Source organism: Parus major, chromosome 5 (assembly GCF_001522545.3).
Source record: "Parus major isolate Abel chromosome 5, Parus_major1.1, whole genome shotgun sequence".
Lineage (NCBI taxonomy): Eukaryota > Metazoa > Chordata > Aves > Passeriformes > Paridae > Parus > Parus major.
Genome location: NC_031774.1, coordinates 54,294,439 through 54,322,247, shown reverse-complemented (window position 1 = coordinate 54,322,247; position 27,809 = coordinate 54,294,439). Strand labels below are relative to the sequence as shown.

At 41.7% G+C, this 27,809-nt stretch overlaps 1 protein-coding gene and 1 long non-coding RNA gene across 8 annotated transcripts in view; one reads left to right on the top strand and one right to left on the bottom strand.

Moving 5' to 3' along the window:
* Positions 1–25,764, bottom strand: LOC117244532. Of its 7 annotated transcripts, none has more exons than XR_004497829.1 (4): positions 25,390–25,521; positions 19,818–25,145; positions 18,930–19,053; positions 1–675 (listed from the first exon to the last, which is right to left on the bottom strand). It is a non-coding gene; the product is annotated as an uncharacterized LOC117244532 (long non-coding RNA). The 7 variants fall into 7 exon arrangements; XR_004497831.1 differs by having other exon boundaries at positions 21,424–25,145; XR_004497832.1 differs by having other exon boundaries at positions 18,930–24,728; positions 24,833–25,145.
* NUDT14 (nudix hydrolase 14) overlaps positions 25,556–27,809 on the top strand; it is a 59,455-nt gene continuing 57,201 nt past the window's right edge. Inside the window, exon 1 of the mRNA XM_015631320.3 lies at positions 25,556–25,710. Coding sequence (XP_015486806.1) covers positions 25,630–25,710 — 81 coding nt within the window. The 5' untranslated portion in view covers positions 25,556–25,629. The remainder of the gene's footprint in view (positions 25,711–27,809) is intronic.

The following is a 27,809-nucleotide window of genomic DNA, read 5'->3' as shown; positions in this document are numbered from 1 at the left end:
AAGCAATTGCACTTTCATTTTTGCTGTCACAGGTCATTTATAGCTTTTGATTCAAATTCCACCCCACGCAAAGAGTTGCTAACAACATCCTACTTCAAATTCTAATGTACTACAACTGCAGAGCAAGCATGTGAGCTGGCAGTAATCAGGTCATTTGTAAAGCATACACAGATTCTTTCATTCATCCTGGCCATTAAACTGTTTGAAAAGATTATTTTATTGTTCTGCATTAAGAGGCAGTGCTTTTGACAACTTGTTTTACAGAGAAGTTCCCCTTTTTATTTGTGTTCAAGGCTGTTCTGCCATTTTCGTGCATTTAAGAACCTCACACTCATCATCACCTGCAGTTCTTCCCAGTTTGGTATGGACAGAAAACAAAACAAAACAAAGCAACAACAAAAAACAAACCAACAACAAAAAGGGAAAATAGGTTGAAAATAGATAATTTATTTTCTCTGTGACCAATAGCTCTTGTGCCCCAAAATACACAAGGACCTGAAAAGTCAAGTGTAAGAGTTTATTATTCTTTCAAGGATGGCTACATCAGTAGGGAGCTGCCCAGACAGTAATAGAAATTCCTTCTGATCTCATCCTCCTTTGTACCCTTCCATATCCATTTGGTTCCAGGTCATGACTCTTCCTTTACACCACCACCAAGCAGATCACTTCCACCTGCTGAGGAAGAGTTAGTGGGCATTGTTAATACAATATTCATCTAGGCTTTGGCTCACTAGACAAAATAATTAGCCCTCTAATGAAGAAAGGATCCTTTAAAAACTTAGATATGGGCAGAAAATAAGCAATAGAAGTAGATCATGAGGCTTTATAAATCTGCTGCGACCTTTCTTTTCTTCCTTTTCATCCATGTAATAACACAAAGAAGGGCCTAGTCCTCTAAACTTTTGGGCACTTACATCAGAGCCCACATAATTGGTGCACATATGTACAAGAATTTTCAAAACTAACCTTGTTTGAAAGACAAAAAGCATAAAGACAGTGATATAAGCTTGACTTAAAAAGCCGGGATTTTTGTTACAAAAAGCACTTATAGGCAAAGGGGAACTGTACAATTAAAAAACTAACGGTGGGACAAAAGACACGAGATTGCCTTTATTTGTAGATTGTACATGAATTCAGGGGTGAGGCTGGCTCTTTGGATCTAGGCTGTTGCCAGGTGCAAAGCTGCAGAGCACAGTTTGTCTCTGAGGCGTAGCACTGATTCTTCCTGCAATGGGCAAACGACTCCAGGTGTGACTTGATGAAAACGGGCTGTTGGTAGAGACCAATTCCAGAGTATCACCAGAGCTCGTATCAAAAGATTGGCTTTAAAATGGTAGTAGAAGTGATACAACAAAAGGAATGCCTTGAAGCATTGAAGTATTTCTCTTTTCAAAGAATGCAGCGAGGATTGTTCAAATCTATAAAACAGGAGGAGAGTGCTTGTTCTGCAATAGCGACAAGATTTTTTTCCCTTTAAATCTGGTTCAGGAATGACCATAAAAAGTCTGCATTAAAACTTCTCATTTTCAGTGTGGCAGAGCTGGACCATTGCCATGGACTTTTTGAAGAGTCACTTCACATCCACCTCTACTTTCACCCTTTCAACCCAATTCTACATTGTTGGAGTGGTGGAACTGCCTTTGAAAACATACAAAGCAGGTGATTTTCAATTGTGTAAAGCCATGTTTGACTTTAGGCATTTGAATTCATGGGAATAACCTTTCAAAGTGCCTAGTCCAAAGCATAGTGAAGTCAGTGGAAAATCTCCAGGTGACTTAACTGGACCTTGGATCTGGTCCAAACTGTGGAGCCTCAAAGTCTGGAAGTCTCAGCTGGGCTTGACGTTAACCCTGATTGTTCAAAAAGGGAATAAGGATTTTGCTTGGGTCAACCTCCTCCACACATGCTGTGCCCTATTTTGCAATGGCTTGAGAGTCCTCTTGAAGGCTGCAGGCACTCAGCACCTTACAAAATGATTCCCCATCTTAGGATAAACCACACAGAAGCCACTGCAGTGGATATGCAGTGGTTTTATTACGCTGTCTTAATCCATCTCTGCCAAAATTCATCCAGCTGGGCAGCCTAGTCACCTTTAGCCACAAGTTGTGGTTGCAACTCATCTGCTAAATTTAGCAAGCCACATGGAATTTCACTTCTAGGAGACTATTCCCTCCAGGCATTGGTTATGAAATATAAAGGAATAAACACAGAAATACAAAAATTTAAATTAAAAATGTGATCTGATTTCCAAAACAATTCTTTATCCATAAAGTTCCCACCCAAGGAACCAGTTACATGTTTCAAGGGACTATATTGTTTAAAGAAACTGTAAATGCCACACAGTTAAAAGAGAGAGATGCAGCTAGATTTAGTTAAACAATTGACTAATAACTCAGTCAACATTATTCTTACCCTAGGTAGTAGTTATCAGCTTAGACAGCTGTTACAGTCTTTCACTGTAATACTTAAAAGGCAAACTACCAAATTCAATACCATATTGTTTGTGTAGTAGTGTTTGTTTAAAGGTAAATCACTCATAAAAGTGTAATTTCCTGCTGATACATAATGGTGGATAGTGGCAGGAAGCCGCTCAGAGCAGACAGACCCTGAGATATGCAGTGCTAAATGGCCAGCAGTAGCTACCCCAGCTCTGAAATGACTGTGTTTTTACATCCAGTCACACTTAAATCAGCATCAGCATATTAGGCCTTCTTGCAGACGCCTCTTTTCTCTTTGTGCAACAGCACATGATAAGAAAAAGTGCTACAATCGACACAATAAAGTCGTGTTTCTCCAAATAAAGGTTCCCTTCCTGCTGGGGAGACCCCACTGTGCAAAATTCCCTCCCCATTCTGTTTTTCTTACTGATTTTCTACATAATCATGCTTACATTTTGGGAATCCTTCTGCTTGCCTTCAGCTGATGCACTACCTCATAGGATTCCATCGTTTCTGGAACTGCTGATTGAAGCTCCCAAATTCACAGCGTTTTGCTCCCTGGTTTCCGAGTGTCAGTGGCACAGACAGCAGCTGCTGTTGGCTTTGGGAGAGCTGCTCTAGATTCATGTCAGTATAACCAAAACCCCAATTAACTTGCCAGCTTGTGCTGGTCCTTCACCCACTGGCCCCTCAGCCTGCATAGGGCCTGGCAGTAAGAAAGCCATGGGGATGCTCCCAGGGATTAAGCCTGAGACACTGACACGTTTATCAATCATGGGGTGAAACATGCCCTGAGAGAAATAACTTTTTGTTTCCATCTTGGTCCATGGAGCTGAATGCTTTTTGTTCAGTTTCATCTGCCTAAATCTCAGGCTGCTGAGTCCAAGCCAGCTCACTGCATGATTAAATTATAATCAATGAAAAGAAAGGCAGAAAGCAATTCATGCTGGGCTTCCATCTACCTTTTTTTTGGGTTTTTTTTTGGCAGAATGAATCAGCATCCATCTCTCAGATAGTCCCTAGTGCCCAGGGTGGGTGGATATGCATTCTACTCTCCTCCATTTCTCTAAAGAGATTTCCTGGGATGCCATCAGTATGCCTTGATGGCCTGCTGCCAGAGCACTCCCCAAGTGCCATAGGAATGCACTAGATAAAATTGTACAGCCTGCAGCTCAAGCCCACGCAGGGTGGGGAGGAAAGGACTCTCACTGCATCTCTCACCTCTTCTCTGCCAAAGCCTAATTGCTCAGAGAGATTAAGAGAATAGAAACAATGTGTGTCCTCTGCTCACTCTTACCCATCTACACCTGAGAAGCTGGACCCAGACAAACCTGGATCAAAGCCACAGTGTGCAGAGGAAGTTTTGACAGAATGAGGATGCTGAGCCTCATATGGTAGGAAGGGCAGTTGCTGTGGAATTTGTACTGAGACTCTCTTGTTCCTCCTTTGGACAGGAGAGACTTCTGATATGTGTATACACAGATATTTTTACAGAATTCGTTTTAACAGTCCATAGAAAGGAAATAGGAGTCCTGCAAAGATTACAGAAGAGTGAATTACTATGCTAAATTTAAATTCATAAAACATTAATAGAAGGCTAAATTGGAAATCAGTTCCATCTTCCTCCATCTGCCAAGCTCTACTTTCTCAGCAGCAAAGCACGTAGCTCAGGGAAATTCTTCTGTCTCCCTCCATTAGGGTTTGATGTTATCAGCATTTTCCTGTCATATACAAAAAATTATCTTTAATTAGCTCAGCTTACAGCTACCCAGACTTGGAAACTTGTTTTGGGATATGAGGAACTAGTTGTCTTCTCAAGTGTCTTATGAATCATCATCAGCAGCAATAAATACATCAAAGTCCTGTAACTCAGGACTGCTGTCTGGCATAACCAAGGCCAATGCTTATCCCTGGAGCTCCAGTGCCCTGCCATGCCCACAGTTCCTCACCCAATCCACTTCAGACATCCCTTCCCCTAGGCTATCAGCACTGAGAGGAACAAGAAAAAAAGTTACCTTGCCTTCCAGTGCCAGCAAGTGTATCCCAAACTGTGACCAGGACAGAGGAATTGCTTGCCTAAAAATGCTGCTTTTGTCACCTCCTTTAGATTTGGATTTTTCTTTGCTTTGTTTTAAAACTCAAATGCATTTAGGAACATGAGTTTCCAGTGTAGTGTGAGCTGCTCACATTCTCTGAAGTTCAAGCTGTTAGAAATGAGGGGGATTCATTTCCTGATAAGTTGGATAAAATCCTTTTGCAGGTTGCATTAGTTCACAACTAGATATAGCACTTGTCAATGGCTTCCTCACCCAGAAGAAGGGAAGATTGCCTATTGGTTTCCTCTTCATTAAACAGAGGCTAAAATAAAATGTCTTTGTTTAATTGAATGCCTCTGCAGACCTACTCAGGCTCAACCCCTGTTTCTTCAAACAAAAAGATAACAAAGGAAATGGATCTGCCATATAACCTCTACATTTACTTGGAGGGGAGGGAGAGCTACATGCCAGTCACAGCTTTCCCTCAGTGCTTCAAGGATAGAAGGAGCAGCTGCCATTCTGGGGGCAGCACACACTCTAGAAAAGCAGAATAGCATTTGGAGAGAAACTGCAATCGCCAGGGGAATGAATTGGAAAAGGCTGTGAGGGGCACAATTTTGTCATGTCAGTTCTCTTTGCTGGACCATCAGGCTTCTGCTGTGATAGGTGCTTCATCACCCAAAAAAGTAATCTTGAAGCCAAGAGAGATTTTACAATGAGCCTGGTGTTTGTGAAGACACTGTAATTTGGCATCACTTGTGCAAAATGCACCTATTTGGGATAAGGATTGAACTACTGACCTGAGTCAAGGATTGGGCAAATGTTTGTCCTTTCAAAAATAAAAATTATTTCTTATAATAATATTTATAATAATGCAGGTTTGTACTGCAACCCCAAATGAGAACAAGACCTCTTCATACTTAGAGGCAGACTCTGCCCCTCAACACTTGCATTTGAAATCAGTGAGAGAGATGTTGTATGGCAAAGATAGCAGAAATGGAAAGGGAAGGATTAGGTTGTCATAAATCACACAAGAGGACAGTGTCCGTGTGTGAATGCTGATTTTAGGATGCTAATGATAGAAGGTAGGAGTATGGGTAAACAGTTACAGAAATCCCTCAGGAATTCATAGTTGATGATGAAATTCAGGGTTTCTGAATAATATTCTGCGTTATTCATAATAGCAGAATTCAGAATTACACAGTGAACAATAAAATACACAGAGTCATGGTTTTGCAGTCTGTGCTCCAAAAAGCACAGGAATCTCAGACTTTTATTTTTTTAATTGATCATGAATTTGTTCTCCCTTCAGTTACATTTGGGTTTACTTTGTGGGAAGCCACTGAGTTAAACCAGAATGGAGCTCAGAAGAGAGCAGATCAGCAGCAAGTCTCCTGTCGTGCAGCTGCAGTGAGACTGCCTGCTTTGCTGCTCTAAGACATTTGCCAGCCTGTAAACTATGGGAGCCTGAATCTCCTTGTCCCTTTCTCCCCACCTCGAATGGGACAGCACAGGCAAAGCCCCACGCTGATCTCGGGCTGTGGCAGCCCATGCACTCACAACTCATGATCTCATGATCATTCAGGCTGACCTTTGGAGTAACCCAAGGTGAAGAAATTATTGCAGAAGCTCCTGCTCAACCCTGTGGTCTCAATTTGTGGTTGCTGGTGGTTTAAAAAAAAATATGGCTTGCTCCAGTCTCCTGATGATGGAGAATCACCACATCCCTGGTCAGGTATTACTGTGGTTTGCTACACTCAGTGAGTCAATTTAACACAAATCCTCGCAAGCCTCACAGGATTCCAACCCACTTGCAAACCTGGAAATCAAGAAATTTGCAGGTTCTGTTTCAGTACAGGACAAATTAAAATCTCATGTTGGGTCTACTATTCAGCCTAAAGCATCCACCAGAATATGTAGATATTCTCTAAAAAGAGTTGCTGAAGACAGGAAAACCTACTTTCTACCTCCATCACAAACTCACAATTTGATGTATCAGCCAACCCAGATTTGTTGTTTAAGCCAGTCTTGGCCTCAGAGAGACAGTCTAACTTTGCTAAGAGGCTCTTAAGGACATTGAAACTGAATTTCTTTTCCTATTTGAAAATTTCTCTTACTGAAACGCTCTTTGAGGGAAATCACAAATGCAGGAAACAGCAGCTACAGTGCCGCATGTTTGTCTGTATAGAAGGAATGTGATGATATCATTTTGGAATGTGCTTTCTTTCTCAGGTTTTTGTTTTGGTGGTAGGAATGTCACTTTCTTAAAAAGTAAAGCACATTCTTGGCTGTTGTTTCCCTCCCCCTCCCTCCAAATTTTGCCTAGAAATCAATATTCCCATCTTCTGCCATGTGTTTTTCCCAACCTGTCAGATACCGTTCTCATGTTAGTAGTACAACCATCTGATGTCAGGCATCCCAACAGCAATTATAAATAGTCGTTTACTATTAGTTTGGAAGGTTTATTTCCACAGATATAAGCTTCAAGATGTTCTTTGCTATTTTAACATGAAAGCGTTATTTATTTGCATTTTGCAGAGAGGATGGGACTGTTTAAAATATGTCTATTTCCACCATGCTGTAGTAAAACCCCAAGACAAACCTTTGTTGTCTGGAATTATCTGTAAACACCTCATTCTTTCCATTTTCAGAGGAGCCCAAAGGTACATGATGTCCTGTTCTCTGCAAGTCTCACTGGGTGCTTCTCTTGGACAGCTCTGCCTAAGAGAGCCCATTTCCCAGTGGACATTTCCTTATAGCCAGAGTCAGTGCAGATGAAGTTGGCCCAATGTGGAGATCCACTTTGCTATGATTTTCTGTGGAACTTTCTTATTTTTCCCATTTATACCTAATCTATTTAATGTACTGCTACTACATCGCCTATTACATCATGATCTTAAAATTCTGCTTCCAATTGTTGTTAAGACTAACCTAAGGAAAAGCAAGATACTAAACCAGTTCCCCAATGCCCCCAAGGGACTGAGATTCTGGAGAACACACCTGCACTTCCAAGAGGCAAACCCTGCCTCATCATGCCATGTTGTTGTCCTTCCATCTCACAGAGCAATGAAAATTCAAAATTAACCAGGAAACAAACCTTCAGACAGAAGAATCTGAGAGCTTAACACTATTTTTCCCACCTGAAGAGATATTTTGTTGTGGATTTCACTGTGCTTTGTGGATGATCAGGAAAGGAATGATCCTTTCAGCAAACAACACAGGAATCTCTACCTGGTTGGAAGGTTGCCTTGTCCACACAGGCATGATGAGAATGGCTTTCTGAAAAGACAATTCTTGTGCCTCAGAAATTTGTCCTGCAGGAGTCCTGGACCTCTTCAAGTGGCAATTGGATTCTTGTTGCTTGGAAGAACAAAATTAACTTCTTGTCCACCCCAGCAGCCAGATACACAGTATTTAAATTTTGATATTGAGAAGGGCAATGCATATCAAACCAGTGAGATGCAAGAATCTTACTGATCCCAAAAACCAACATGTTTTCTGAAGTGTGTCCTTCAGCAATGAACATCTGGTAAAGAATACAGTAGAAGAACAGCAGGGCATTGCCAACACGGCACGCAATTCAAAAGCAAAAATATTGCATCCTGTGTAAATGAAGCTGATTCCAGAAAGCTGTCTTGGAATCTTCTTGTCCTAGCATATCTCATATCTCAGAAATGACATGGTGTGATTTTCTGGGTCGTTCTTCTCAGAGAACAGCAACATTAACCTCAGCCACACTCCAATTTCTGATCAGGATCATCATGTTAATACGAATGAAGCAGTTTTAGTGAAACTCAACTCACTGATCTAATGTTCTGTCTGATCTCCAGGGTCATTTGCAATGAATACTACAGGGTTTTTTATCACAGAAGTCCTTTTACTGAAGAATGTTTGACCAAATGCTAAGGGTCTGTAATTTGCCAGAGAATCAAAAGTATCTGTATAATCAAGGACACTGCAAGATCAAATATTGGCTTTGCATAAGCAAAGCTATTGCTACAAAAGAATTAAGAAACCTGGCTGGGGAGATGTAATCATGAAAGCATCAGCCAATACATTTTTGTAAGTCTCTATACTGGCTACAAAATGCTTATGCAAAACCAGAGGCTTCCTACTGACTTAAATCAGGATTGTGTGTGGGTGTAAGGGTGTGCCTTTGCTGGAGCAGTTTAGATGTCAGAGGCCAGAAACCAAAATCTGTATTCTTTAACAATTAGCTAAACCAGTAATAAGTTCATAATTGCAATTCCACAAGGTAATTTCATGTGCCTGGGAGATGACAGTATGCATACAATTAAAAGAAGAAGGCTTTTCATCCCTGCAAACTGTATTTCTGAATTCTGCAATCTTTTCTATTTGCAGCATGCAGGAGAAGGGAGGGCAGAGGTCACTCTGCACAGGGTGGAGGTACCAGGAGAGGAAAAGGGAATCCCCAAGGCTGTAAATTCATTGAGTTCAGTTCAGCTGAAAATATAGAAATATAGGTCTTTCCTATGCTACCTCTTCTTAGCAATTTTCATCTTTTTGGTCGTAGGCAAGAGGAAATGTCCTGGGATAAGGTTCTTAGATCTAGTATAACAAATAGGGTATGAAAAATCCCCTTTACTCTGACCATCTTTGAAATAACAAAGCAGCTCAATTTCTGAATTATTATATTTAAGCTGTCTTTCAACTTTCCTTTTTCCCCCGACAGTTTTAAATCTCTCTGTGGGTGGAGGTCTAATGTCAGCACATGCAATTCTATACTTTAATCATTTTTTAACTACAAGATCAAAGCAAGTAGGTTTTTATTACTCCAGTGTCCGATACTTCAACTTAACTATTGAATATCAGGCAACAGCTCTTCTCAATGCACCACATTAAAATAAATCTTTCCAGCTAACACTTCCCTTCCACCAATAAATGTATTGAACAAAAAAAATTACCTTATTAATCATGTGAAAATAACAATCTTGTTTCTACATTTACTCTGGAGGTGTGCAAGCAGCACACTGCCTAAGAAGACACCCCATTGCAAACATTGTTAATATTCGCATTTTCATTTCTAACACTTTTCTTCACTTTTCCTGCTTCCACACAGGAACCCAGAGAAATTAATACCTGGCCCGTGGCCAGAGTGTCTGGGAGAGCCGTCCCTTGGGGTATTATCCCACTGGCCATGGCAGTGCAGAGACAACCACACGAGAAGAATGAAGGCATCTTTCACTCCCCAGTGTCAACCCCTCCCTAACTCTGCCCAAATCCCATCTATGGTCTCTCCCCACTACTCTGTCTATGGGAATTATTCCCATCCATTTGCTGCTGTCTCACTGTCATGGCTGGGTTTCATAGGAATAGTTTTCTGAACTGACTGCACAATTGTTTGCCCTTTTGTTGACACCATTGGTTTTGTATTTGGGACAGTAACTTCAAGACAGGGCACGAGGTTGGTAATTCCTTCATACTTCCGGAAATAAGGTGTCACAGTCACACATGACTTGTTAAAATACTCTCTACTACTCACAGGGAGTGACACACTCCTGCTTAGCTCAGAGGAATCTTAACAGTGTCTTACTGTGCTTACAGCATAAGCTCTGAGCCAACCTTTCTGCACATGAAGCCCTCTGGGCATGTGGGCAGTCCCACTGACCTTCACAATTCATCTCCTCTGCATGGACACGGATGTGCTGGGCAGCGTTTCCATCAGAGCCGCGCACACACAACGTCTGCGCTTCGTTATCCTCACAAATACTTCTCTGTCACAAGCTGTTCCAATTAAGAAGGCATGCAATAATATCCCTAATTATATTTTACTTTGATGAGAGATCTAGGCAAATTTTTTTTTTTTGAAAATGCATGTTGTATGGGGTTAGGAGAATCTTCATTTCAATTCTTTGCATATTTTGGCACGAGCTGTGTCTCCGCCCTCGGCGGGCTCCAGGCCCTGCAGGGCACGTGCATCCCTTCTGCTCCTGCAGCCCAGGCTCTGGATGCCAGACACCAGCAGAGCAACACGGGGCTGGTTTTTGCTGACTAACCCCAACACTACATCTGTGAGCTCTGACAGTTCCAACACAAGAATTAAAAAAGACCCTGAGCAGTGCAGGGGTCTGGAGGGAAGGGTCCTGCTGTAAAATGCTCCCTTGGAGCTGTCAGGCTAAAGCAGGCGCTTGCAAGGAGATTTATATTTTGTTGATTACAATGGTAATAAGCCACAAACACAAATTCAAAGAGTAAGAGTGAACCAAACCCATGTTCCCTTTGAGTGAGATAACATCTCTACCTTTTACACGCCTATCTATTGATGTGTTCCTGGATAAAATGTGTAATTTTAATTAACTGAAAGTACCTGCCTTTTATATTGGACTTGGTGCTAAAAACAAAGAAAATCACACAGCAAAAATGCCATGCTGGCTGAGTGCATTTTTCCTTTGTGCTGAGGAATTGATGTGCTCACTGCCTGCCTCTCAATCAATACACATTAGTGTGTAATTGGTAACTATAAAAATATTCCCCCCTCAAGGTGTTCAGTGTCAATTAGCATCCTTTGCTAATTCTCTTGCCAAACAGGTACAAGCATTTATGTGTTAAGCTTCTCTGATGCAGGCTCCATAGGTAAATTTCTATTAGTGAAGCAGCTACAGGGAATGTAATTACCCCTAAAATTAGGAAGGAAAAGAAGAAAACCTAAAGGCAAATGTGTCGATACAGAAGTAAAGTTAAGCACAAGGAAATTAGAATTTTTACTGTAATTGTTTAATACTATTCTAGTATGAAATATTTCTCTCTATTATTTCAACTATTATTATAAAACCATGTCTATATAATTATTATTATAAAACCATGTCCATATAATTATTATTATAAAACCATGTCCATTTAACACACATATTTTTAAGTATGGATGGAGCTACATATATTATTTTTATTTAAGAATACTTCAAGAGTACTGTGTTTTTGTTGGATCTCAGAACTATTTGGTCAGCTCAGATCCCTTGATCATACCAAAGAAGAATTTTAGGTCAAGAATTTATATTTACAGTGAACCAAGTATCTGAGCAAATGGGTGTTTCATTAGAGCTAACTTTTAATCTCCATCCAGGCCCAAGTTTCAAACACTCCTTCCTGGATATCCTCTCTCTGCCCAAGGGTTTTGCCATCTCACTCTCTCAACACCACCCTAGTTTGTTTGGCTAGTGAGACGTGTTGTTTCTCTATCTTGACCAAGGATTTTGCCAAGTCCTGTTGCTTCCACTTCTGTAGCATATTTAGAATTCCTCCAGCCCTCTCTATCTCAAAATTCTTGGCCCTGCACAACAGTTTTATTTTGGCTGCTAGAAGCCCAAACTAACCTCACCAGATTTTGGCTGGCAACACAGATCTTTTTAACCATGTCTGTTTTTCCCTGGGCACATCCTTGTTTACTGAGTCTGCTGGTGGTGGAACCAGTACAGTAAAACTCAGCACACAAAAACACCAAGGAAAATCCATGCTGAATCTTTAAAACAAATAGAAGTGCCACAAAACATAGCTGAGGACATGGCTCAGCCTAAGTCTCAAATTTTCTTTGTTGGGGTTTTTATTTTTGAGGATAGGTATATCTTTCTACTGACTACAGCTTCTTTATAATGTTTCCAAAATGTAAGCATACAATGCACAGTTTTCATTTTTTCTGCCCAGTTTGCACACAGGTGAATGCCCATGAGCAACTCTGGATAAGGGCAAACATGATGGAGAGACTCTGTGATTCTCTCACTACATCTGACTGAACTGGGCTATTACAGCTAATAATGTCTGTTAAAGTATTAGTGGACTGCTGGTTAATGTACACTGGTAGATAAATGCAGATGTTGGTATTGGTGATGGCAGTGATAAAAATATAACAGTACAAACACAGTCTTCTGCTGCAAATCACTTTTTCCTTTATTACCTTTCCCAAGTAAAAATCAGCTTTGATTCTAGTAGCAAACTTTTAAGCAAAGCTCAGATAACATTTATCCCAGACCATTTTATCACTGTTACTCTCCTTTTCTGGTAGGTTAGATAGAGCACCAATTTCAACAGTTTTCCTACATACAAAGTGCACAAGGTTGCCTTCGTTGAAGAGTTGCTTCAGTGGTTTACTAAAAAAATGAGTTCATCTTTCTTTCTTTTTTTTTTGTTATTTTTTAGAGCTTTTTATAAAACTCTTTTTCACTGCACTTGGAAAATGTGACTGTACAATGGGAAAGGGCAGGCCCTCCTTTTTTTTTTTTCTTGTCTGAACACAATGGCAGGATAAGGGAGGCACCGCTCATTACAAGGAATATACTTTAATCAAGTTGCCCAGCACCAAGTGTTTGTCTTCCACCACTTTAGATGCCAATGTTTGTTTTCCCTCTGGGAGAAGAAACAGACAACACTTTTAATTTTAATAAAAATCTTTCAGAATGAAGCAAACAGATGACCTAATTTGGAGGATCTACTTCTTTGCTTGAGCTGCAAATAAAGGCAAAGATGACTGGCAGGCTCCCATACAGCATTGCTGGAGACGATTTAACACTTTCCTGCTCAGTTTGCTGGCTCAGAAGTGTGAGCTGTTTGATTCCACTTTCCCTGCTCCAGCAACAGTGCCCTTACTATCACACACTGCTGGGCTTGAGTGGGAACTGCAAAATATGCTGCTGTGACTAAAGCTCCAGTTGGAAAGGTGGAAATCTGATTTTATTAGACACATGTGGATGCCTGTTAAAATTATTTCTGCAGCTAAAGCCAAGACTTCATCTTCAGTTTCACAACAGTCTCAGTCTCTGGTATGAATCCATTGTTTCCAGGTTTAAGGATATCAAAGCAAACCTGATGTGTTTCTTTAACCTACAGTACCGGGTGTCTAAATAGACAAAGACAAGAAATCATAATCATAAGAAAGAGCCATCTTTCACCTAAATAATTCATTTCAAGCCTCCACATTTGTGAAGAAAAACACAAAATCATTAAAGATTCCTAGTGCAAGGAAATTTAAATGCTTATTTATTGTGCATCCTCATGGCCAATTCTCAGGATTTAGAACTTGAGTGCTACATTTTTTATGCTGTTGGCTGACAGCAGATAACAATTGAGGGCTTCAAGCATCTTGTCCTGTCTGGACATACCATCCAGTACCAGCAGAAACTTATTCTCTGTGACCAGGTAGAAGTAACTGGAGCCTGTAAACTCCTGTTCTGTTCTAGGATTCATCTCCTTCAAAGCCAGATCTCTCACCCTTTTCTCCCAGCAGCACTGAGCTCCCAAATTCAAGGGAGGGAAGGACAAAAAGAAGGGTGAAGATGCAGAAACAAGAAACCTAAGTCCACTTTCATTTACATCACCTTGAATACCAAGGGGGCAGCCCTGTTGTCACAGAGCTGCAGGCACAAAAGGTGCCAGCCCTGCAGTTTGTCCCCTTGAGGCTTGCTGCTGGGAAGACAGGAGGGACACCAGGTAAGAAGAGACAGGAGGTGGTGGAGGACTGGAACCAATGCATTTTCTGCCATGCACTTCTCACCAAACAAATCCCTATGTGCTTTGCTCACAGTCTGTAGCAGATGAAACTTGGTGTTATCTGTCAACTTGTCTATAAATTACCAAAAAACACCATACTAATTATCAGTCATGGGGTGGTTTCTCTTGGCATTTGTGCTCACCTAGTGAGTGATGCCCACTGTTGGAAACACACTTCTTAATTTTCATTTAAACTTGCCATAATGCAGCTTCTTACTGTAAATCCTTGCTATTACAATGGCATAGAGCATTTCCCTGCAAGGGTGAATTGGGCAAAACTGAGGTACACCATTATACTGGTTTCTTTGTTTTTTTAATTTTGTGAACAGATTCTGGGACCTGCTCTTCTGCCTGTCTGAACTAGAGCATACAGCAGGCATTACTGACAGCAAAGAGCTGCTTTGGAGCCCCAGGGTATTGTGTAATGCAGTAGATGTACAAAAATAAATGATCTGTTGTATGGATATTGCAGTGATATCTGGCTGAACAATTAACACCTCAAGGGGCACACTGACTGAGGACAAGCATGGGATTCAATCTTTGTCCCAGATCTATCCATGAATGGATCAGTCCTCATTTTCATAAAATCATTGTTTATTCTACTGGTCCACTAATTGCTACTATTAAAGCAAATGGTACCATGTATGGTCTTGCAGAGTATCAACAACCTCAAGTTGCCCAGCACTTAGGTGTGTAGCAAGGTGCTGCATACAAACACCTCCACCCAGAGGATGATGGGCATTTCTTTGATTATTGCTCTGCTTTACCTTTGCCATCTCTTAGGGCAGTTTCCCCCATGGGCACTATCCATAGACACCAGCTGCCTTCCTGTTTTAGCCAGCAGCTGCTACCAGCTCTGTGCTATTCATTTGGCAGAGCTCTCACTCCTGAGTAGGTTGTTATGGTTTATAGGCATTTTCCTGTGTTGGAAGGACCAGGAATGAAGGTGCTTTCATGTGCTTTTGGCCCGTATCACCTCTGTGTCACATGGAATATCCAGCTCCCTGAAACCACATCCCCTGTTCACGGCTGATAACGGGGAACCACTTGGATTCCAGGGCACAAGACGTGATTTGCTATGCACTTTTCCTCCCAGACACTGTAAACCACCTTGGGATTTATAATTTATTTTAGTCTTACCAGGAGGATGTTGGATTAGTATTTTCTCTACCAAAACCAGCAACACTGTCAACAGAGAGTTTGTCCCATTAACTGAATGGGAGCCAGATATGCAGGACTCCTTCATGAACAATGGATTGTTCTGGAGAATAATCTGTAGAAATCCTGCTATATCTCACCCACAGAGAGGTGTCAGAGATCCCAAGCTAGGGCTAAGGAATAACTGCTGGCACCCAGGACAGATTCCTAAAGACTTCATTACACACAAAGCAGCCACTAGGCTAATCAACTCCAGCATTTAGATCAAAACAGTTCAAACCTAACATCTCACCATTCATCAGTTATGCTATTTTCTCTTTTTTTTTTTAATTTTTTTTTTTGTGTTGTGAGAAAATGGGCAGAAAACAAGTGGAGAAATATAAATTTATTGTTCATAGATTGGAATTTATTTTTTTTTCCGGTCAGCTCCATTCCTGAGTCAGCTATCTGTGTACAGTGCTAACGGAAGTAATGGAAGTTGTCTATACAAAAGAAAGGGACCACAAATCAACAGGAGAGAAAATTGGGTTTATCTTGAGCCACTGGCAAAAACAAAGCTATCAACCATGTGAAACAAGACAGGGCTCACTGCAGAACTGCAGAGCCCCTGTACTGTATTGATGATATCTAAATTGTGTGACTGCTTTGCAGCTCTTTTGCCTTTAATCCAAATAGTGTCAGCCTTCAGATTGCTTCTCAGCCTATGTCTGCCTGCAGACACCACCACATTGATTTCCATCTGGTGCATGTTTTAAAAGTTTTCCTCACAACCTTAAGGATTAACTGCCCTTTTTTATTTTTATTTTTTTTTCTTTTACAGAACTTCAGATTCTGAAGCATGCTGAGGAGAACAATCCCAGCAAAGAAGCACCAAATCTCCTGCGAGGTCTCCCCTGATCAGTGGGCATACAAAGATCTACCAGCAGCTGTTAATGTTGCGTTATGGATGATTAGCAGGACTTCCTGTATCTAATGAACATGGCTCTTTCAGTGAGGAGACACAGTACAGTGCTGTCCCAGGAACATAAAAACGATGTAACATCCAGTCAGGAATGCATTTACTACACGGCCTGGAATGGTGAATTGATCTCATGCTTCTGTAACAAAGCTCTCATCTGTAGTCCCCATGCACTGCTGGCACTGGCACAGCTTCAGAATGAGCCCGCCGATCCTGCTCCCAAAAGGAACTGATTAGGAGGGATGTTCTAGGAGCTATTTGATACAGGCAGCACAATCCAGAATGTCATATAAAGAGCAAAAATAAAATAATACAGCAATCTTTAAGTATTTTTATTTCTATGGATGCCAACAGCATCTTCTAAATGACAGTGAAAATAAGCATTAAACACCCCTGTAACCATGGTGCTCCTGGATTTGAAGCAGGTAGAGTGGATGGGCAGACGTTTCAGTGTGAGCATGGCACATAAGAGAAAAAGATTCAGTTTGGGGTTTGCTGCTTTCCTCTTGATTTTAACTGGAAATATAAAGGTAGGTCCATTTAAAATCCCTTTGCTCATATCTCTACATCTTCTTTCACATACCAAGGATCAAGGATATTCAGAGATATGTGAAATAAAATGTAAAATTGTGAGATGACTTATATGGTGAAGGGAACAAGGATGATGTAAATAACACAGGCAGTTTGTAAGAAAGGCTTTCAGAATCTTTTGCCAAGTATCCAACTTGTGGCAACACTGCAAGCAAGGGGGTGAAAATGTACTTGGAGTTTTGCTTTGTCAATACTATAAAATAAACCCAAGTTAAAATGGGTGTTGCCCAACCCAATTGTCAAACATCACTGCTGCAATACAAAGACAAATGTTTATTGGCTTAACTTTGAAACTGCAGTAAATGCTCTTCTATTCAATTAGATAAACAAATATAGGACAGGGTATATAATAGGGTCCTTTAAAGTAAATTATGCTTTCTAAGTCACGTGTAAAAGAAAAATGACTTTAATGTTTATATTTCTGTAAAATAAAAAACCATCAAGGCTCTCCTTCTGCTATATTCTAAATATTAAAAAAAAAATAATGTTTAAATGATGTCCATTTTATGACAAAGTCAGCAAAGCAAAGAAGCATAGCCAGGCTGACAATCCAGCTTTTCTTCTCACCATTACAAGACAGAAGAGGAAAAAAATTCTTTATTCTGTTCTCATTTACAGTAGCACAAATCCCCAGGAACTGCACTGACTTCAGTGTGTTATTTTGGATTTACAGCACACTAAAAGAGATTAGAATTCAGTCACACATGAATGAAGAACAGAACATCCACATTCATTCTAAACATATTTTCCTTTCTTGTGTACACAGAGCAGCAATGCTGTCCTTAGCAATGACAGATTATGTGCTGCTGCTTTACCTGCTTGCCTAGAGGTATTTACAGAGGTACCAGGGAGGATGCCTCGGTGAAGGAAGCACTTTGTTACCCTCTCCAGCAAATGCATCTTGAGTTCTGTCCAGAGAGAACTGCCTCCTCTACAGCATCAGGGCATCAGGCAAGGGGCTAAAACATACTCACAGCATTATGCATCCAGTGATGAAAACCACCTGTTTGTGAGCCTGTCCTATGGTCTCTGCCAAAGACTGGCTCTAAGTCCTGACAATTTCTCATGCAGATATATTAGCATACATAGACTGCATATCTTTAGAATATGAGCAGAAACCTGTAGTATTTGTTGGAGAGCACTTTGGTTAAAACAATATATAATTCCTGATCTTGATGGAGGAGGGCAGTTTCTTCCTACAGGTTGCTTTGTTATGAGAATCTCAAATCTAGTCTCAGCAGAAAGGCAATGTGGTGAGTAGATCCCCAGAATCTCAAATCTAGTCTCAGCAGAAAGGCAATGTGGTGAGTAGATCCCCACCAGATGATGATATCCCCTGCACAGCACAAGCCAACTTCATACCCTAACACCCCATGCCTTGTCCATCGTGTTCAGCTGAGGTGCAAACTCCTCACACATGAGCAGGGAGCCAAACAAACAGTGCCTTTCCTTTGGTCTTGACACCTGTCAACAACATTAAACACATCCGTCTCTCCTGCTCCCCAGGCTTTCTAATGAAGTGGCTGCAGGCAAGGAAAAGGCATTAAGAGAGGGAGAACTGCAAAAGTAAAATGAAAATAGGCTGTTCTGGAAGATCAACAGAGATTAGGATTGGATATCCCTGGGCTCAGTTTTACTGTGAGCATACTAATGCCCACATCTCCAATTGAAATACTGTGGAAACCTCTTCTGCAGCCTCCAAGAACACAATGCAAAATAATAATTCCATCAAGATAGATCAGAAATAGGAAAGAGGAGGAAGGGTTGATTTTTGTGGTTATTATTATTTTTCTGAACTATAACTAAAGAATGGAAAAGTATGTAGAAAACTAAAAAAAAAAATTGTCAAGGTTTCAAAGTCAGGCACTTTCATAAGTTAGGAAATGTCAGTGCCAACAGTTTTGAGAGTTCCATATAAAATGCCTACGATTTTGTTTTTCAGAACCTGATTTTTATGGAGATCCAATCCCTTCCAGACCCAATCTTTTAAAGACCCAAATTCTGACTTTCCAGCTACCCCTCAACAACAAATCAGCTCAACTACCTGCAGGTTACTTGCTAAATCATTTCAACTCACTCAGTCCAACCCTTATATTGCTTCCTGACTTAAGTCTCTGATAATGAAATCCTGCTGCTCCATGTCTCCAGCACACATCCCACGCTGCCACAGCACTCCCAGAATCACTGTCTGTGCTGTCCTTCAACCACGTGTTTTTCACAACTCCTTGAACTAAACTGTGGGGCACTTACCCTGTCCTTCCTCTGTGCTCTTCTCCAGCTTGCTTCCAACCACAAGAATCTCACTAGAGATTTAGGCTGTTTTGTTCTGCGATTTGACTCCGATGAGCACAATAAACCTCTGGGCTCCTGAGCACTGGCAAAATAGAAATAAACAGGAAAATAATATAATATGCCTAATGAAGAGGAGGCAGGAAAATGGCCAGCTGTGTCTCTCTACTTTTCTATCACATAAAACACATATATATATATTTATATTTACATATGTTGAAATAGAAACCATGTACCTGCTCCCTACATCTGGCGAAAAAACCCTCTCTGACTATATTTTTATTTTGGAATGTCTCAATTTACCAAACAGAAACATTTCATCCAGACAAGTATTCAATTAAATTCCTTTGAAAAACAGGCAAGCTTCCACTGGAGCTATGCCAGCCCCAGCTTCTGAGCAGCCCAGCTGGTAGTCTCCTGAGGACCAGGGCTTCCAGCTCCCACAGTTTCAACAAATCTTGCTAGATAAATTGCCTGAAGATTAAGGACCCTTGGGCTTATAATGTCCCCAGTCCAGAGCAGAGTACCAGGCACAGCACAGTCATGGTGACTGGGGAGCTCAGAGATACCAGGGTCATGGCTACAGCCACGGCCAGAGCTCCAGTATCCAACAACTCCAGCTCCAGTCCTTTTTTACAGGCAATTTCAAACTCTTGGAACATCAAGGTTCCCTGAGAAATCAAAATACTTTTCTCCTTCCAGCTCTATTGCATACATATGTGGCAAACAAAAGAAGATTCTTTGTGATCTTTTGCTCTCCTTCAGCTGTTCCTTATTACTGTACATTCATCTTTGTTCTTTTGTGCAAATTATTTTGCTGCTTTTTTGTGAAAGACACCATTTTTCTACCTGCATTTGAACAGTTCCCAGCATAATGAGATCCAGATATTAGTTGTATATGGTCTGTAATACAAACAACACGGTGTTATCATTTTCTTTTTTCCCTCCTTAGAGAGAAGTTTATTGAAAAATCAAAGCCTTCCATCTAATCATTTTCACTCTGTTAGCTGTAGGCAACATTTGTTGGATAGTAATTAATATAAAAGTATCTAAATTTTGCATGCATATTGTTTCTTATTTTTTCACAGACTGTGTTCTTCCCCCAGCTGAAAAGCTAAAAATGAGAATTTACTTCCCATGTTCTCACCTCCCCTCCTCTACTTTATACCATATTGCAACTTGTCATATTATATTGTGAATAACTTAAGAACTATTTGACATATTAGTTACACATTTATGTTGCTGAGCCTTTTTCCTTCACTATTTTTAGAGACCAATTTTACATGTCATGATATTCGTATCTATATTTATACTGAATATGTTTCATTTTTTTTTCTTACCATATTTAGTTCAAGGCTTTTACTGATGATAGGCAGAAAAAAAAAGAGCTATTTATCAGACCTTCATTTTACAAGGCAGATGGGTAAATTTCTGATCTTCTGGGAAATGATACTATTCTAACTAGACACAGGTGAGTTATTTAATTTTATATTTTACACCTCTAATTTTATATTTTGTAATTGAAAGTAAATAATTTATTAAAAGTAAAAGTCATCTCTCAGAAAAGTTACTACTAAAATCAAAACAAATTTCTCTGGGGCTCTATTTACAATGCCAAAAGAATTGCATAAGCACGATTCCTGACTTTCATGAATGTAACCAGGGTGGTTATGCCCCAGAACTGAATAATAATTAAAAGTTAGATATTGGCAGCTTCAGGCTTGTTTTTCCCCAGGAGCCCAAGGGGTAAGCTTTAGAAGGCAAACTTCACAACAGCCACTTCATTACAGAAAGAACATGCATCTGATCCCCAGAAAGGCACTCAAAACTAACATCTCTGTGGCGATGCAAGCATGGCCCACATGAAGAGAGGATACGGTTTCATGCTGCCAACCATAAGGATTCCCAACATGAGTTTACAAAATAGATTTCATTTGGGACACTTTCATCCATCTTTCTTGCTGTGCCTGAACAGCAAAGGTGTTCAACTCTCCGAATACCCCTACATGACCTTAACAAAAACTGCACTCGGCCCAGGGAGATGAAGCAGAGGAGGAGGAAGTTCTGGGAGCAGTTTCTAGGCAGAAGACAACAACTTTGATGGTATCCCAGCTGGATGGGGCTGATGTGATCCAGTGCCTCTTGGCTTCAGCATCCTCTGCTGACATTCTTCTGCCCAGAGCTGGGGATTCAGGTTATCTGTCACCCCAACAGCAAAGCCTTTCTATCAAACATGTGGCATCACCTCAGCTTAACAGCTCACAAACCATTATGTTTGGCATCATTTACATTTCCATCATTTACATTTGCATCATTTGCATTTCCCGTCTTTTTCCCCTGCAACCATGAGGGCTAGAAATATTTTTTATAAATGAAATTTGAGAACTGCAAATCAATATGCCTCTAGTTGTTGAGGCTTTCATACTTGTATTATCTTAGTAGCTACTGTACTCACCAAGTATCAAAAGTAATGATACTCTGCAATGTATTAAGGAGTCCTCTGGAGATGAAAGGCTCAGGACCTGATGATTTTTGTTCATAAGCCATGGCATGTCGAAGAACAAAGTGAGCCTGGTAGGGATTTACAGAGATTAAAAGTACACGCAGACATGTACACACAGAAATCACTATGGAAAATGTGCTGCCTAACTCTGCATGAGTGAACCCAACAGCTCAGGCAGCTTGCAAAGCTCCATTGGGAAGAGGGAAGTACTGCAAGGGACATTCCTGGATGCCCACTCACGGTAAGCCTGGGCCGAGGTGAGAGGCTGTGCTTGGCTCCGGGAGCCACGGAGAGAAGAAGGGCAGCAGCACCGGGCTTGGCCAGAAACATTCCCGGTTGTGTCCCACAGCAAACAGCAATAAAACAAACTGCTAATGAGGATGCAACCTGACCCTCTGCAGAGTGCGTGCCCAAGGACTGCGGGGCTGTAGGGGAAGGGAAGGACTCTGTCCGGAGAAACTCCAAGCTCAAGGGGATTTTTTTAAAAGAGCAACCAAAAAAAAATGTTTGGGTACTTTTCTGGTAATAAAAGTTACTCACGAAGTAACAAAGAGCAAACAGTGCTCTGAAGGAAGAAGTCTGTTAAACAAAGAACTTAACTCTGCAGAAAGATCTCCTTTTTAACACTAATGTTAACATTTCATTTTTTGTAAGAAATCCCAGTGAATCTTCCCTTAAGACTCTTCACTCCAGACAGGACGCTTCTCTTTTTTTTCCTTCTCTGCCTGCCAATGTACTCTCCCTTCCAGGAAAGAAACACATTTTTATTCACACTTTCTGCTTTTCTTCATTAGGCTGCTGATCACACTGTTACACAAACCATTCTCAGAGCTATTACAGCCTAGGGACAAACATCTAGATTTTACTGTTTTACAGCAGGAGATCAGCAGCTCCAGGAGACTGAAGAACCCATGAGCAAACACCTATGACAGCATTCACAACCTTGTATCTGGTTTTGTTTTGTTTTCGCTTTAAATAACAAGGAAACAATCCAGAAGCCACTGCTAAGGGAGAAAAAGGAATGTATTCAATGTAGTGAAAGGCAACCTGTCATTCTGACACATTCTTGGTTTTCTGGAAGTCAAGTTAACAGTCATACTTGGCAAGGAAGATTTGATGGCATAAGGCACTTGGTTTGTGGAAGGATATCAGAGGTAGCTATTTTGATTAGAAGTGCAATGATAAACTTGGATAGCGCCCTGTAAAGAAACTGTGACAGCCAAGAGTAATCCAGGATGTAAGAAGTTTGGGAACTGATGAACAAGGGAGAGGATCATAGAAATGTAAATGATCCTGGAATAATGCTAATCAAACCCAAAAGATTCTGCGAGCAGTTAAGCATGGGCTTAAATTTAAGTATTGGAAATATCTCATTGAAGGTAATAGGCATGAGGACAGTCCTTTAACACCTTGGAATTCTGGATGTCTGTTTTCCCAAGTTTCTGGACACATACCACCACTAGCATTTCTGCTTTAAAAAGGAGCAAACACAGAGGGATATCAAGGAACACACAATGGAGTAGTTGGGGAAGTTTACTGAGCAAACATGCCATGTCCTTTGGAACCGAGATGGGAACAGAGATCTTCTGACCTCTGAGCTGATGGGCTGAGCAGCATCTCTGCATGGTATCATCTCCTAATCCTTGCTGTGTATTCAGTGCACTTAGAGCCTGGCTGGTGTGACTGTGCCAGTCAGCCACAAAAGCACTGAAAGGGAACAGGAAAGCAGGAGTGTATCTCACCCGTACAAAAGTAAGTTGCTCCCCTTTGTTATTGTCCCTCTGAATAAATGGTAGCTCAGAGAAATTTCCTTCTTGGGATTGTTCCTGGACTAGCAAATGCAATGTCACTTTCTGCAGCGGGTATTTAAGCCATAATAAAGAACTGTAATGAAAATCAGGTCCAGGTGCTGAATGATAGTTCCACTATACAGAATGTATTTTTCCTATTTATTTTCTCGCTCAGATTTCACCTGTGAAACAGGAACACTAAGGCAGCTCCTCAATCTCAGCCTGTTAAATCCTCAATTCAGCTGCCATACTCACAAAGAAGATTTCCGACAAAGGAATCGACAGCTTTCCATTGCAATTGCAACACCGGAGCATCCCAAAATGCATTTTCCTGTGACATTGTGCTCAACTGTTCCAGGTACATTAACGAGATGAGGTCTGTGACACATCACAACCCCAAAAGTTTCCCACCTAAGCCTAGGAATGGAATAAGCAATCCATCACACAGTGTGACACGTTCCCCAAAACACACACACACTCAAAACCTGAAAGTGGTGTCAGAATGTTTATTGAAGAGGGCAATCTGACTGGCTGAACCGACCTGGGTAGCCGGTAACTTTTAACATAAGCAAACAGAGATACTGTAAACCTGCTGTGCATGGAAACTGTGTTTATACTTAAATTGGACTTGGAAGACTGAAATAACTTACTAGAAAAATATAGCTTAAGTTCCCAGGAGCTCTGACTGACCTTGAGATCATTCTGAAAAAAACAGAAATATGTAGACATATACAGTGATGCAAACAGAGTTATACAAATATTTTCGAAGTCAGCTAATAAAATACATATCCTTGCCTATTTTTATGATAGCTTTGCAAACATACTTTTAAAACCACACTTTTCAGCCCCACCAAGCATTTTTTTTGCTACTTGCGTTATCAGAACTGATCATAAGCATTCTGCAATGGAAGTGCTGCCTCATTTACTTCTTAGTGAGTTTTGTAATTGCTGGATCTATTCCTTTTAGATAGACTGCTGAAATTCTTATTACCACATGACAAGACAATAAACTTTCTTAGTGATGCAGTGGAAGACAAAAAAATGAAAAGATACAAGAAACTTCAGATTTTTCTCAGTGCAGCCAAATACACTGACAAAATATTTTGATTTATGTGGCACCTAAATTGCTGTACACAGGCACATCTGCATGGAAAATGATCACAAATCAGAGAGATAACAACCACCATAAATTGTGAGCTCTGTTGCTCATGAACCTAATTATTAATAACTAATTATTAGGAACATTAAAGCACTCAGAGTAATGTAACCTAATGTTGTATAACTGTGATCAAACTTCTACAAATACCAGGGAATTGCTAAATCTAATAGTGTTTTGCTTAAAAAATAATGACACAAAAGGAGAAGGGATAACTATTTTATAACTTGAAAACAGCCAGGGGATTCTAACCGATCTGCATTTATTTTTCTTACATGGACTGGGTGCATGGCCACTACTGGAAGCTGACCCTGAAAAGGAAAGTTGGGGATGCATCAAAGGAGGGATTGCAGGTTATCCATGAATCGGTATTTGTACCTGCATTTTCCACACCACTCATCCAATCTCCACTTACCATGAAAGCACCATACATGCAGGCAGAAGGGACTGTGCTTTCCCCAGCAAGGTGCTCATTCTGCAAAGCCTGATGATGCCCAGGAATGGGATAACCTGGGAGCTCGTACATCTCATCAAGACTTTGGAGGAGGGGTGTGGGCTGCAGTTCAGTGCCAGCATACCCCACAAATTTTGGTGTGAAGTGTGGGAATAACTGACCCTCTGACAAAATCCGCCAAGCTCCTGAGAAAACAGGATTGCAAATAGGTGTTTCTGGAGAATTATTCTACTCCATGACAGAGGTGGGTGGGGGCCAGTCTCCTCTTCCCTTCCTGCAGCGAGAGAAAAATACAAATGGCCTTAAGATGAGAGAGGAGATTCAGAATAGATAGTAGAGGCATTTTTTCACTGGTATAATGGTCAGACATTGCAACGGGCTGCCATGGAGATGGTGGAGTCACCAGTTCAAGAGCTGCCTGGATCTGGCACTGGGCGATGTGCTTTACCGGTTTAAGGTAAAGCACATTACATTTACAGGGGCAGTGCTAGGTGGACGCCTGAACCGGATGATCTTACAGGTCTCTTCCAACGTTGGTGATTCTGTGGATAAAGGCAGCGAGGCTCCTGTGTCCCGGTTTCGGGGGTGAAACTCAGCGTTCGGTGAGAGGGAGAAGGGCAGAGGCCGAAGAGCGCCACAGCCGCGTCCCGTCAGCTCCGGTGCCGCTCCCGGCCCGTCCGCCAGCGGCTGCGCGCGCCTCTCCCCTTCCTCCTCCTCCTCCTCCTCGTCCTGCCGCGGCCGCTGCCCCCCCGGCAGGGATGGAGGCCATCGAGGAGCTGGCGGTCCAGCCCTGCACCTCCTCCCTCTACCTGCGGCCTTTCCGCCTCTCTTACCGGCAGGTGAGTGGCGCCGCCGGCCCGCCCGCCGTGCCCGTCCCCGCGGGGCCCCTCAGCCCCCGCCTGCGCCATTTTGGAGCAGCGGCGCTGCCACCTCATGGCGCCGCCCGCCCCGCTCCGCCCGCAGCACCCCGGGGCGGCCGCGCTGCCCACCGCGTCCCTCGGCCCGCCCTGAGGAGGGGCTCGGGGACGGCAGCACAGGTGGCCTGACAGACCGTGGGGTCGCTGCCTGGGGCCGCTGCCTGTCGCCATGGGTGACCCCTGTGCCTGCCCCCGCTGCGGGGCTGGGGCTGTCACTTTCACTCCGTGCTGGTGTTTGGGTTCACCTCTCCATGCGGGCCTTGCTTTGGTGTGGATTGTTCACATCTCGAGCCTTTTGTTGACCAGACCTCGGCAGGCCGTCACTTTCACTCACGAATGTTTAGGGGTCTGGGGCATCTCAGAACAGACACTGGGAGCTGTACTGCTCAGTCTAGGGAAGAGGAGACTGAGAGGAGCGCTCAGTAATGCATATAAACATCTCAAAGGTGGGTGCCAGGAGGATGGTCCCAGACCCTTTTCAGTGATGCCTAGTGACAGGATGAGGAGCAGTGGCTATAAACACAAGTTTCACTTTAACATAAGGAAAAACTTTACATTGAGGAGCAGGCTGCCCAGGGAGGTCATGGAGTCTCCCTCTCTGGAGACATTCCAGATCCATCTGGACTGACTTCTCTGTTACCTGCTCCAGGTGACCCTGCATTGAGAGGGGGTTTGGACCACCCTGTCTATTCTGTGATTCTGTGAATAGCATCAATGCCTGCAGGTGGAAAGCAGGGAAGGAAATCCTGTCCCTTATCATGTTTATATCAACATGAGTCACCTTTCACAAGATCACTGAGAACTGGTACCTCCAACATTGGAAGGAATGCAAGCTTTGAAAGGAAAGTCACTTCTTCTCACAGCACAAAGCCTTGCATGTTCCTTGGAAGCTTTCCGTGGTCCTGGTTGTTGGCTGGTCCACGGTGAGCTTTTACCCAGGCAGAGTGGTGGAAGGGGAAATGGAGAGTTTGGACAGCCCCAGAAATGCATGGTTGAAAGCACATCTCTCATTCCTTCTTTGATTTGCTTCCAAACGCATCAGTTGGAAAGGCAGAAGAGGAGTGTATTGAGTCCAACAGTGAGATAAACTACAGAAAATGAAAAGCAAGGGTTCAAATGGGTTTCATCAAAGCAGATGAGTTGATTTTTTAAGATTTTAACAAATATATTTTATACATGATTTTCCTAAAAAAAGCTCTCTGCTCATTGGTTGGGATAAATAAACCATTTTGATTCATGAACAGCTGACAGCTTTACACTGAATTATGTCTTTTAGTTATCAGAGGTAAACCTGAAAAACATTCTTTAATGTTCTGAATTTTTGCTGGCTTCACTTTTAAGTGATAGGTCTTACTACTTAATTTCATTTTCATTTCTGAGTCATGCTCTATTTACATGAAAAACGGGATTTAATTAAAATGTTTGAAACAGTATTGCAAAATAACATTTAATTGAATAGACGTGCCTTAGATGTGATGAGTATTGTAAAGAAGAAATAAGGATATGTTTGGTCATGTGCTGTGAATTGACAGAGACCAGCATTGCCACTGAATGAAGTAGACTTGCCCTTGCTACATCCACTCCTTGCACAAGTGTCTGTGCAGCAACTGAGTGAGCTGGACCAGGGTCAAGCCTAATCTAGCCAAAAAAAGAAGTCAATTTTAAGCTAAACAAGATCAGTAATTCAGTTCATTATGCTGGCAGAGGGGAGGTGGTAATGTGGTAGTTAGGGATGAGTGTTTGGGGCCTGCTGAGGGCAGAGATTGTTTCTCTTGGCTGTAGCACTGTCTTAAAATGAACTTGAAAATGTAGTTTCTATGACATCTGTACAAAGGCTGGCTTGGGTCCAACCTACTGAGAGCATGAGCTGAGTGTGGGCACAACTGTGTACCTGATCTGAGAAACAGGCCCTGTGTTTATTGAAACATATTTTGCATTTAAAAATTACTTACTAACCAGAGGAAATACTAAATATTTTCAGTCATTTGACTAATTGTTTCAAAAGCATTTAGGTCTGCTGA